The sequence below is a fragment of the Rhipicephalus sanguineus genome, chromosome 2 (assembly GCF_013339695.2).
Source record: "Rhipicephalus sanguineus isolate Rsan-2018 chromosome 2, BIME_Rsan_1.4, whole genome shotgun sequence".
Lineage (NCBI taxonomy): Eukaryota > Metazoa > Arthropoda > Arachnida > Ixodida > Ixodidae > Rhipicephalus > Rhipicephalus sanguineus.
Genome location: NC_051177.1, coordinates 125,246,076 through 125,258,636, shown reverse-complemented (window position 1 = coordinate 125,258,636; position 12,561 = coordinate 125,246,076). Strand labels below are relative to the sequence as shown.

The 12,561-nt window shown below is 45.1% G+C and overlaps 1 protein-coding gene across 2 annotated transcripts in view; it reads right to left on the bottom strand.

Moving 5' to 3' along the window:
* The window catches only part of LOC119383632 (DNA damage-regulated autophagy modulator protein 1), a 33,698-nt gene extending 22,080 nt beyond the window's left edge, over window positions 1–11,618 (bottom strand). The window contains exons 1-3 of one of the 2 annotated variants that reach the window (XM_037651897.2): window positions 11,541–11,616; window positions 10,090–10,411; window positions 8,046–8,113 (exon numbers count right to left, since the gene is read on the bottom strand). In XM_037651897.2, the coding sequence (XP_037507825.1) occupies window positions 8,046–8,113; window positions 10,090–10,277 (256 nt within the window). In that variant the 5' untranslated portion in view covers window positions 10,278–10,411; window positions 11,541–11,616. Of the gene's footprint in view, window positions 1–8,045; window positions 8,114–10,089; window positions 10,412–11,540 lie in introns of both variants that reach the window. The other variant, XM_037651898.2, reaches the window with a different exon arrangement.
* Between the last annotated feature and the right edge of the window lie 943 nt (window positions 11,619–12,561).

Below are 12,561 nucleotides of genomic sequence, written 5' to 3'. Positions count from 1 at the left end.
CATTTTTCGTCATTCTACGGAAAGCCGTGGTACCTGCAAAATGCCTGTAAGGCATTATGCGCACTTTGTTGATGCTGTGCCTGATGACGAATGAAGAATTATGGCGGAGACCTTTGTATGGGTTGGAATCATTCACAACCTACTCTTGCGCAACTCGCATTGTGTGACTAGCCTGGGTCTGCCACTTTCCAGTTTTCCATGTTATTGTCCTGACTTTCCCGAAAGCCTGTAGCGCCTCTCCAATGTAGGCATCCTCCAAATGTTCGGGAAGCCATAAGCTTCTCTTCACTTCGTGTGGGTTCCGGGTCGATTACAAAGGCATCGCCGCTTTTTACGAAGAGTTCACTACGTGTCAGAAGGTTGCAGTGTCAGAAGACGACATGCAAGGTTCTCCTGAGGCTACAATTCCTAAGCGACGCGCGACGTCCTACAGTTCGGAATCCAGCAAGGGCAGCGACACTGCGAGTGTGAATAGGAAACCACGCCGTCGGCGAACTTCCAAGCACAAAGGGAAATGTCGGAGGTCACGGTCTAGGAGGCCTGGTGGAGGTTCAAGGGAAGCTTCACCGTCGTCCTCCAGGACTGACCACATGGGACAATAAGCATAACTGTAGGTAACCATCATGGCGCACTCCGAGCGACTCAACTTTGCGACTTTGAATGTACGTGGTCTTAGGTCTTCGCAGAAACAGGCGCAGCTCCGTAGACTTATCGCACGAAAGCGCCTCGACTTTGTCGCCATTCAGGAGACAAAGATAGAGTGACGAAGAGACTGAGAGGGCCTTACGCCCTTTCCTGTGTGACTATAATGTTTGTGTTTCACATGCAAACGGTTTTCTGCGGGCTGTTGGTTGTTTCTGCGAAAAGGCCTACCCTGTTCAGCCATTACTACCAGTGTCGATAACGAAGGCAGATATATCTGCTGTGACTTTGTATTGCAAGGGTGCCATGGCGAATCATTAACCTATATGCGTTTAATGAGGTTTCACAGCGCCTTGATTTATTCAACAATTTATCTGGGCCATAATTGTTTCTGATCGATGTACTGTGTTAATGGGAGATTTCAACTGTGTGTGTGATCCTAACGACCGCAGCAATCCTGATAGTCGACGAGATAAGAGTGGCGAGCTTTGTCTGACATTGTAGCAACGCAGGGCTTATTGACATAGATGTTTCGGGTCACGTAACTGCGTATACCAGACTACAGGGAGGCTCTTGCGCTCGCCTTGATCGGATTTACGGTTTCATCTCACTTATCTCTCGTGAAATGGTCATGCAACACTGAACCGGTTTCGTTCTCAGATCATTGCATTGTTATGGGACAAATGGGTTCCAACCGACGAAATCAATTCCGACCACAATGGGCGCTCTGGAAGATAAACTCAGAGCTTCTACGCGATCAGGATTTATTTATCGAGTTAGAGCGGCGAAGATGAAATCGTTTTCTATGGGGTTGCATATATTCGCTGCTTGGGAATTGTTTAAACAAGAGGTTCGCTCAATAGCCATCCGAGATTGGGTCTGTGAAATCTTACTACAGGAAGAATGAGGAAAAGACACTTCTTAAAAGCCTCTGTACTGTATGAGATGGAATGTGAAAAGCCAGGCGAGTACACCCATGACATCGAAAACATTAAGGTTCAACTACAAACATTATGAGACTATCCGCTACAGAGGGGCACGTGTCGATCACGAAACAGGCGGACACTAAATTCTGAGGCAACCGACACGTCAAGCTCTGCTAGATGAACGTAATCTGCTAATTCTAAAGCAATTCCTGATCTATATGCTAACGGAACTCTGATAACAAACACAACAGACATAATTTTTCAGTTGAAAGGTACTATGAAGCTTTGTTTAGTGCCATTTCATGCGATTCGGATGTCGACTAAAGGCTACTTTGTTTCTCTTTGAACCCATTGAATGACGATGATTGTGCTGCAATTGAACAGTCCAATTACAATACAGGAAATTGAAACAGGCAATAGATCAACTACCTTTATCGAAGACCCTGGCCCTGATGGAATTTCAGCCGAGTTTTACAAAACGTTTAAAACTACTCTTTCTCGATTTTGCTGGATATCTTCAAAACAAGCTATGACATGGAGACGCTCCCACGGTCTTTCTGTAAAAGTCATACGGTCTTGATACCAAAAAGCTCTGATAAAGAAAAACTGCGTAGTGTTGAGGGTTACAGACCAATATCGTTATCAAATGCTGATTACAAAATCTTTGCGAAAGTCCTATCAAATCGGTTGCAATTTGCGATGTCGATTCTTATTGGTCCTCATCAGACATGTGGAATTAGAGGTCGCTCCATACAAAATAATATCACGTCATGCGTACAGTTCTTCAGTACTGCTACAGTTGTCAAAAACAGCTGGCAATGTTGCAGGTAGACCTCGCAAAAGCTTTTGATCGTGTGAGCCATTCATTTCTTTTTTCTCTCCTTGAACATGTCAATTGGTTCCATAGTATTAACGGAGTCAGACTTTGTTATAACGATTCTTCGACTCGTCTAATTGTTAATGGTCACCTTTCAAAATCAGTTGCTATTGGCTCGTCTGTAAAGCAAGGATGCCCAATGTCACCACTTTTGTTTGCCCTTATCTTGAACCACTGTTGTTTGGAGCATAGTACAATCGAGTCGTATCCGAGGATTCAGTATATTTAGGCAATGAAGTTAAATGTTAGCTTATGCAGATGAGGTAGCGATCATTTGCACCGATAAACCAAGTGTTGAAAATGCGATATCTGAAATTGAGAAATTTGGCATTGTTCTGGAGGTCTCGTTTAAACTCCTCAAAAAGTTTAGGATTATGGTTGGCTCATGGGGCAGTACGCCGAACCAGTTTGCAGGGGTTACTGGACTCGCATTCCACCAAATTACCTTGGTGTATCCACTAGAGCGTATAGATTCAGTGCACGCTATTGGAAAGAACGTGTCCCTTTGATTGAACGGCAGGCCCAGGCATTTGTTCCATATCGCCTTTCCATTTTGGGAGAGCCGAAGCTTGTAATACTTTTTTAGCAAAAAGCTTTACTATGTGCTGCAGCTATTCATTGTGCTAGGTCTTACGTGCAACGCCTTCCATCGTATATTTTGCAACGTTCATATGGTCTTCGACTTTTGAGACCATGCGTCGTGACAACATTTTCAGACAAGTTAGTGACGGTGGTTTGGGTTTAATACATTTGTATCTATGGCAAACAGTTTCACGCTTCTTCTTTTCCGTGACAATTCCCATCCCATCATTCGTTCGTTCTTGCAAGTTAACTTTGTTAATTGTTTCCCTGACTTGGTTGTTTCCTCAAACATATCCGCACGCCCATGCCTGTGGGGATTTATGGAGGAAGTTTACTCTGCTGTTCGATTCTTAAAGCCCGATTTTCAACAGAATATTTGTATACTGTATCACGCAAAAACACTATATAAGGACTTAATACTCTATGCTCTTCCCACCTCCGCTGTACCGATCATCATATTTTGATCTTCCAGGCCATGATGTGTTGAAACGAGTGCAAAAATGTATATATCTCCCAATTCAAAAACATTCTTCTAAACTCCATTCTGAAACACTCCCCCCGTAAAAACATGGTTACAAACAAAAGGCATTTTTGTATCCTCGGTCAACTGCCGTCTCTGTGATGTACCGAAACAATAGAGCATGCTTCTGAGCTGCAAAGATGCGATTCTTTTCTGGGATGTCCTTCAGCGAACTCTGCAGAAAGAATTGAAATTAATTCGTACACTATTCGTTATTTGATGCCAAAACACTCTTGATGAAGTGCCGTACGATATGTTCCTTGTTTATTGGTATGCCCAGTTTGTGGAAGACGCGAATGCAGGACCGTAACGCAGAGCCTATCCACCTCGTCACGTATACATTTCACCGAATGGTTATTAATTTAAAAGAAGTTTACGACGAACTTGATTTCGACCGGACTGGTACACAATATTGGCGAGGTGCTTAGCCTCGCCACATTTTCTGTGCAACACCTGATGAAGAACTCTCCCTGGAATGAAGGACTATAAGTTAGTCTTCCAGTTTTGTGGAAGTGCTTGTACTTTCATTGTCGCTAAGTGTCTGTAGTAGTGTGACTCTACTGTTGTGATACTGTGTACTATATTCATACGCATTCTATTAAATACCATGATCAAAAAAAAAAAAAAAAAAAACCGGCATGGCTCAGAGGTTGAATACTGGGCTCACACGCAGAGGGCGCAGGTTCGAACCTCGGTCCATCCTGGAATTTTTTTTTTCTTATTTCGTTTTTTTTTTCGTATTTCGAGCGATAGTGATTACGGACACCGGGGGCGGCGGCGTCGGCGGCGGCAGCGGCGGCGGACAACTACGGCGCCAAAAACGGCCGTTGAAATGATCTCATAACAGCTTTCGCTGTAAAAGTCTGCGTGACCGGGAGATGGAACTGAAACCTGGACAAATTCAGCCACCAGGGTATGCATTGCTCTGCAATTTGTGTTCCAGATTTGGCATTACCAAATAATGAATTATTTTTGTACAACACTTGGCAAGAAACACGCTTGCTTTTCCCTCGAAAGTACGCATTATCTATTTATGGAAATAACAGTACTGTATTGAGTGAGAAACACTTAACGTATCGTCTGCTGCGATGCCAGGTACGTCTGTTCAAGTGGTCTGCCTCCAACGCATCTCTCGTTTTGTTGTGAAGTCGAGTCAGAGGAGCGTGACGGTGCGTCTACTTAGCTTCGCCGTCGTTTTGCAGCTGATTTGAACGAGTTTTGGTAAGACGCGCTTATCCAACAAACGTGAACCCGATGCAGTTTGCTGCACTGACATGGAACGCTACATCTGTGCGCAGCGGCGAGTGCACGACGCTTTGCTAAAACTGTCAAATACAACCTGTAAAGCTGCAGCGTCGCAGCAAACCAAGAGATCTAGCTGTCTTCAGCCTTTTTGGGCATTACCACGCCTCGCGAAGAACGAAACTGAAACTGTAGAAAAAGATCCGTAGACAGTTCGCTAGCTAACGCTATCCAATCCGAAGCCTGTACTTCCCATCATTCCCATGGTGGCTGAACGATCGCAGCGCCAGTTTCCTCTCTAGGGTATTGTATTTCTAGGCACTATAATTGTATGAAACTCTGTGGACGGACGCGTATCAGCGACGCGTTGCAGGAGTTAATCGCGGAGGCCACGGTCATGATGAATCACTTAACTTTACCGCTCCCAGAAGCCAACACTACCCCGCCGACCAAGAGCACTGCGTGAGGAAAGTGTGCGCGTTTGTAAAGCCTCCAGAGTACGTGACCGTGGCGCAGTCACATACTCTGAAGGCTTCACAGTACGTGACCATGGCGCAGTAGGCGATAAAAAAAAAGAGAGAGAGAGACCGTGACGCAGTGGATAGCGTGCCCGGCTTCTGCTGTCGCGGAGTGAGAGGTCGTGGGTTCGACTCATGGTGGCGAAACTGTTTTTCTTTGCCATTTGATCATGTGCATTTTTCCCGTCATTTCCATGACGGAAATACGCCACCGAAACCTTGTTGAGCCCCGGCATAAAACACTTTCGTGTTAAAAAAATTGTCGGGACGCTCTAGTTCTCTACCTAAACCAGCGACACAAATTCGTATTTGTATGGAAAAATTCGACGATGAAGGGTTTAACGTTACAACGATGAGCTAGCTCAATAAGATGAAGTTTCTGTGTTGACTTTCTCTACGCTACACGTTTTCAGGACGGCTTACTGCTCTATTATTTCTCAGGCATTTCTATGCAGACTCAACGAGATAACTGGACCCGCCACAGTGGTCTAGTGGTTATGGTGCTCGACTGCTGATCCGAAGGTCGCGGGATCGAATCCCAGCCGCGGTGACCGCATTTTGACGGAGGCGAAAATGATTGAGGCCGATGTACTTAGACTTAAGTGCATGATAAAGAACACGGTATGGTCAAGCATTCCCAGATATCCCTCCACTACGGCATCCCTCATTACGTATCATGATTTTTGGACGTAAAACCCCAACAATTATTATTATTAACGAGAAAACTGTCAGTGCGTCTGTTCCTCTGTCGCGTAATGGGATTATTATAATAGAGAAGTAAATGCACAAAACAAAATTACGTATTATGACGACGCCGAGTTTCGAACGCCTGTACGTTTCTGTAATATGAACCTAAGCTTCCTTCAGTACACGGGCATTTGGCATTTTGCCCCCATCGAAATGATGCCGTCGTGGCCCAGATCAACCTTGCGACTTCGATCTCAGGGGCTCAATGTCACAGCCATTGGGTTATACCACGGCGGCTAGCGTTCAGGGGACGTGTTGAAATGTAACTGTATAACAGACCACTGTTAGGGGAAAAAACCGAGGACGAGGGCTCCGCTGTTGTTAGTTGCTGTTAGCAGGAGACATGAGGCCAAAGCTCGATATTAGCGATGTGATTATCAGAGATGGTCGCAACTGTATGATAACGGAGTCGAGCATGTAATAAGGCCTCGCCTTGGCTAAGGAACGGGGCAGAGAGACGGTACGTCTGACTTTAAATTTTTTTTTGAAAGACTTCGGTTAAAGTAGCGAGTCCTGACAAGTTAAACGCACCCTCCCACTTAAAGTAAACAGTACAGCGATTCAGAAGGCCACTCATTTCCTTACGTTCGCTCTTTTCCTGACTTTCTTTCACTTCTTTTATCGCTTTCAACCCAATTTAATCTTTCTTTGCGTCTATTTGTGATGATTTTTGCACCTGAGCGATACCCTCCGAGAACCAGAGTAAGCAATCGGAAACACAAATTCGTGTGCTACATTTTCATAGACGGAAGGTTTGATTCTGAGGCGTACGAATGACCTTAGATCAAAGATACTTGCACAAAACATGCACGCGCGGCGATAAAGAAATCAGATGTTTTCTTCAGATAACGGCATTCCCCTTGAGATTACTCACCCCCCTCCCGCCGTATTGTGAGGCACGGCCGATTAGAAGAGAGGCGTCCGCGACAGTGGCGTAGCACGTTGCTCTCAGCCTTCGGCTTTGCTTTGCTGGCAAGGACAATACCTTGAACTGCTTCATGAACAGTGCAGCGACAACGCACTGCACCATGTGGGTCGTCTATGATGTGCTCAGACTTCATCGCACGAAGAAAAAAAAAATGCTGCCTAGCCCACTCCAAGGTGAGCGAAAACACGCCGTCAAAAGACGTCCTTGAAATGTCCCCATTCAAGAACGCTCGAGGATGCCGCCCCTGCATACGTGAATGCTGTTTCCTTGCATTTTCCCGATTAGAACTTCTTTCTTCTTCTTCGTCACGGATGTGTCTCTAAACGTCTACGTAAGACAGGTTATACACGCTAAACATGGAAGGCTTTTTTTGTGAAGCGAAAACAAGAACTTTTTTTTATTTCATTGGGTGCACAAACAAATTTCCGACCTTTGCCACACAGGTAAGCCAAATATGAGTGTGTGTGTGGGGGGGGGGGGGGGGGGAATAATATACGAAAAGTGTGCTGCCATTACATTCATTGTGACCGTTCTCATGTGAATGGCACCCGCCTATATTCTCCGCAAGAATTTGCCCGTTCGAATCGACGAATGCTTTGACTGGACCTGCATCGTTAGCTCGCCGACGATGGCGTAACGCTACTGAGCACAAGGTGAAGGGTACGACCCCGACCAAGGCAACGTCATTCTGATAGGAAGAAGCAGAATCGTTCTTGCGCAGTACATGTCAACCTTTCACACCGCTACTAAAACCAACAGATGTAGGTCGTCTATTCATTCACCATGTACTTTACCTGGCCTTGCTCGTACGCTAAGGAAAGCTTTCTATAATTTATAACATAATTTTTCCACTTACCAGAAACACAAAGTCGTGTTTACAACTGACTGGTTCGCTGCTGACGAAAAGGGCGTCATGTTGTCTACTACTACTGCGAAAAGTCGAGATAGACGCAACAGCTACTCACGGTAAAGGTGATATTGAAAATGTCTGCTCTGCTCTGCGCAATAGTGAAGCTGCGAGCGCGAACATCGATATAAAATTTGCATTGCCGAACATTCTTACCTACGAATGAAGTCACTCCTAGGAACAAGCCAAAGACTATACTCTGCGGAGGGTCGCCACCGGCATCGCTGTAACGAAATGGCACTGAGTCAACCCCTGCAACAGACCAACCAACTGCTCAATTCGCCTCACATCGCTACACCTACACTTTTTTTATACTAATGGTGGCAATATTTGATCGAATGAAAACGCAAAACGAAGAACTCTATTCGCGAAAAACAGTCACGTTCTTTTTCTTACCGAGAGAAGAAATAGTAGAGATGCAAAGGCAGGGAGGTTAACCAGCTTAGGACATACCGGCTTGCTACCCTGCACTCGAGAACAGGATGGGTTAGGTCGAAAATTTTTAAAAAGAAATGGACTTGGAGAAGCGGCTGTGATAGTGATGTCGCCTACCACGCAAGAGTGGCGGACTGTGAGTGACTTTGCGTGTGCTGCGTTATGTGCTGTCTTTCTCTCTCTTGCCTCTCCATCTTTTTCTTTTTTTCAAACCGAAGTGCCCGTAGGAAGCATACAGCTACAAACCCACAGTTACGTTCCTGCAGCAATTGCAATCCGTTGAACACCGCGACAAAGTGGCGGACGCATAAACAACCAGCTTGTGTAGTCAGCAAACCTAATTCTTGCCTCGTTATTGTGTGTATTTGTAAGGAAACCACTGTGTTACGTGGTTATTGTATTTACGCATCGCTGCTTTCTCTCCCCATCTTCATACTTGATTACTATTTTTTCACCTGTCTTTTTTTCCCTGTGTAGAGTAGCAGGCCAGAGAGTGCTACTTCATGCTGACCTATCCGTCTTCTTCTAAAAAAATTCTCCAGGTCTCTCACTTTATCGTGCTTTTTAACCCCTCCCGCTTGGATCAAATATGAATGATCGGACCTGTAATTTATATTATTAGAACCTTTAATTATACCCCTCCTGTGTTGCACCTACGATATCTCAGGAGTTGCATAGACAGCCTTGGAACGAAATAATAGGAATGAATCGAAGGCCTGTTTTCATTCGTTAGATACATATTACCTGTTGGCTTCAATCGACAGCTTTTGCCTCATATAACTCGCTAGCTGCCCGTGGAGCATGTCAATTAAAATTGGATTATGTTTGCTGGCTTGCCGTTACTTGACTTGTCTGTTGGAGGCCTACCCTTAAGATTTCACATGAAGATGTACCACTGATGCCGTGGCAAAACCTTCTCGAGAGTTCAATGCAGTTAATAAACCGGACCAACGAGACTAATTGATTAGACGCAAATTGAGGAGTTTGCTCAAAAGAGGCGGGGAACTCACGGTTTTACGTTTTGATGTCCACATAGATCGCTCGTTCACAATTATCTGGCAATCGCACGATTTGATTGTACTGTATAGTCTGATTGTACCACACTGGTCACACTTAGATAACGCGGTGGCGCAGTGTTTGTCATTCCGCTGCCGAGCGTAAGGTAGCTGGTTCGATCCCTTGAAGGTCTTTTCGTTTGCCCTCCACTACGTCGTCTCCAACAGCCCCCTATTCTGATTTGGGACGCTGCACTGCATAATTTTTTTCAAATAATCATTCATACCTCTTCGAATCTGGCATCTTCTATGGCTACAGGCAGAGACAGAAATTGTACTGATGTTTAAAGAAAAACATAAAATAAATGCCGCAGCCTGCACCACCGAGATATAACAGGCTGTATAAATGTATTTATTGCTGAGTTGGCGACTGCTAAGATCTACGTTATACGTAACATATTCGTTTGAAATGATGTGGCACAAATGTCGCACGTTATAGCAGCGAGGTGCGCTGTTTAACACACTCAGGGATAGATCTAGTATACGTGGACAACTACACAGAGTGGAGCGTGAGATGCCTGCCACGGAAGCTAATTAATGCGCAACAACCCACAGGTAATGACAATTACATGCATTCGCCTCTCAGCTGCGGGAAGCTGTATACCTTTCACATTCTTTCATTTCCCGTTATGCTTAATTCTGCATTACAATTCAAACAAAAACGTCATTAATTACCTTTGTCCTTCCTTCGTACTTGTTCAGCTACTTACCTGATGAACGGTAGAATCGCAGGCGTGTCCCCGAGGTAGACACTGATGGCGTAAGGTACAAACATCGCGAGAAGGGAACACACGAAGGCGGTTATGGGCAAATAATGCAGGTTTCTGAACACGAAGTGCCTCGCGTCTTTAGCTTCTCCGTTGCACAGGCCATTGGTGTTGCTCACAGGTGCTGGCATGGCTCGCAGTGGAGTGTACAGGATAACAGTCGGGAAATGTTTTTTTTTTTTAGGATGGAGATTCGTGAGGCCTGTGTTACTTGGACGGCACTCGTAAACCGTTGGACATCGTTGTTAGATCCTGTGAGACGATCCTGCGTGCAAATGAAATAGCAAAGATAGGGTGTTGATATACTCGTATAAATGGTGTAAAATACAATGGCCCATCTTATAGAGCAGATTCTTTCACTATACCGGCACACATAAACGAAGCACAGAGGAAAGTGGCGTCAACAAAGGCAAACGACAAAAATGAGAGATACAGTTCCAGAACCCCAACGCCGTACAGATGCAGAACGTCCGTCATTGCATTTTGCTAAAATAAACTTTACTTATGTCAGCATCACTTGCTGTGGAAATATGATGGCTGTGTACGAAGTTTTATGAGTTTTAAATTATGCTTTAATAAATGATAGCGCATAATCATATAGTTGGTAAAAGTTAGTAAATGCTCGCTGTAGAGACGACTTAGTACGCACCCTCGTGTCACAACTAAAATAGCTAGGTATGCTAAGTACTTGCGGTTTCGATACTTACAATTTATCGGCTTATGTTCTTTGGTTTGAGAGGTAATAAAGTATGTAAAAGCAAACAAATAAAAATCGTTACGAGTTGAGCACCCCGCGCAGGAGTTGCCGTAGCGTTCTGCAAACTGAGGATGAATTTACTGCTTTTAGAAGTTGTGGACACATCGAAAAAATAATTAGCACTTCAAAAGTCGGCGCTGCCAGTAAAAAAACTCTGATTCAAAAAGCTTTTCAATCACCTTCGAAAAACACTCGCCTTAAAAGCAAAGGGGTTCAAACGTACCATCGACATAAAGTATGCATTGTCGGCTTCCTGTTGTATTCAAAAGAGCTGATGTACCACTCTGTCTGCTGAAGTTCGTTCGCAAAAAAGTCTCTTAGGTCACGCAGTGTGTGCTGTAATATCAGAGCAAGTGCTTAAAACCTCGCTGAAAGGGTATGCTCAGGCTAGTGCTTAGAGCGCCTTGTGACCTAGTTTGCTGTCTCCGCTGTCTTTTATGCTCTCTAGCAGCTGTTTGGGAGTCATGCGATTGTACCTGGAGATATCGGTTAAGTAACGTGCCGTAACGTAAGCTTAACTATAAGAGATAAGATTTATTAACCGCACGACGTTCGGAAAATACGAGGCTCCGCGAAACAAAAATATATTCACGGCCAGTCGGTAAAATGAATAGCAGCTAGGAAAAAAGTCGCTCACCTTTTGTAGGCTCTTCAAGCGAGTTTGCCCTACACTCTTCTCGCCAAGGCGGCAACAGCGATAGTGACCACCGTTCGCACTGCCGACGTGATCTAAGGTGCAGCGATGGAGAAGACAAAAATGAACCACGTAGACAGGAAAGGGGGGTGAAGCATTAACAAAAAAAAAGAAAGAAAGGCAACATACGTTTGACGACGAGCCGATGATACGACGAAGGAGTGAGAGAAAAGAAAAGTTGCCTGGGAAGCGGAGAGTGAGGGCACGTTTCACAAGCGCGCGAAGGCGATTCCTTTGGCGTCACCAGCGGCAAGGTTAGGACACTCCTTTCCCGATCATCCTTGGCCCGACGACGCGTGGTCTGGCACGCGCGAAAAATGGGAAACGTCTGCACTTGTCGTCAACGTCAATGGCATCGTGACCGTGCCCAAGGCTGCGTCACCGACTTGTGAGGCGATGATTATTCCTCTTGGATTTGACTTGAGCTTGAGCAGACACTCGACGAGGTTACTACGGCTTTCCTTCGAACGGTGTTCTTTTTTAATGTCCTTGTTATTTCATGCAGGATGCACGCTCACGATCACGGGACGGCATGTGTGTTTGTACAAGGAAGACAAATAATCTCTACAGGGACGCATTGCTCTTGTTGTGGATACGTTATGGCAGAGGTAGATTGATCGGGACGTGACCGACAATCAACGACGGGCTGTAATAAACGTCGGTGGTGATCATCGCTGGAGCTTTTGGTCCATCTCAGTGCGCATTTTTCCCCCTTTTCGATGGAAGGAGCACGCAGGGAGCGTAAACAAGCTTGCACAATCTGAGGCCGTATAGATGAGTAGTCCCTTGAACCAACAATACTCGTCACTAGACGTGAGTTTGTGTGTTTTCGTATGTGTGCGTGAGAAAGGGAGAGACAAAAGAAGAAGACATGAGACATATCTGGATAGTTAACCAAGGCTAAGGGTTGACCAACTCTAGAGAGCGGTTTCTTCCTATGGTTTATTACCCGAGATAGAAAAAA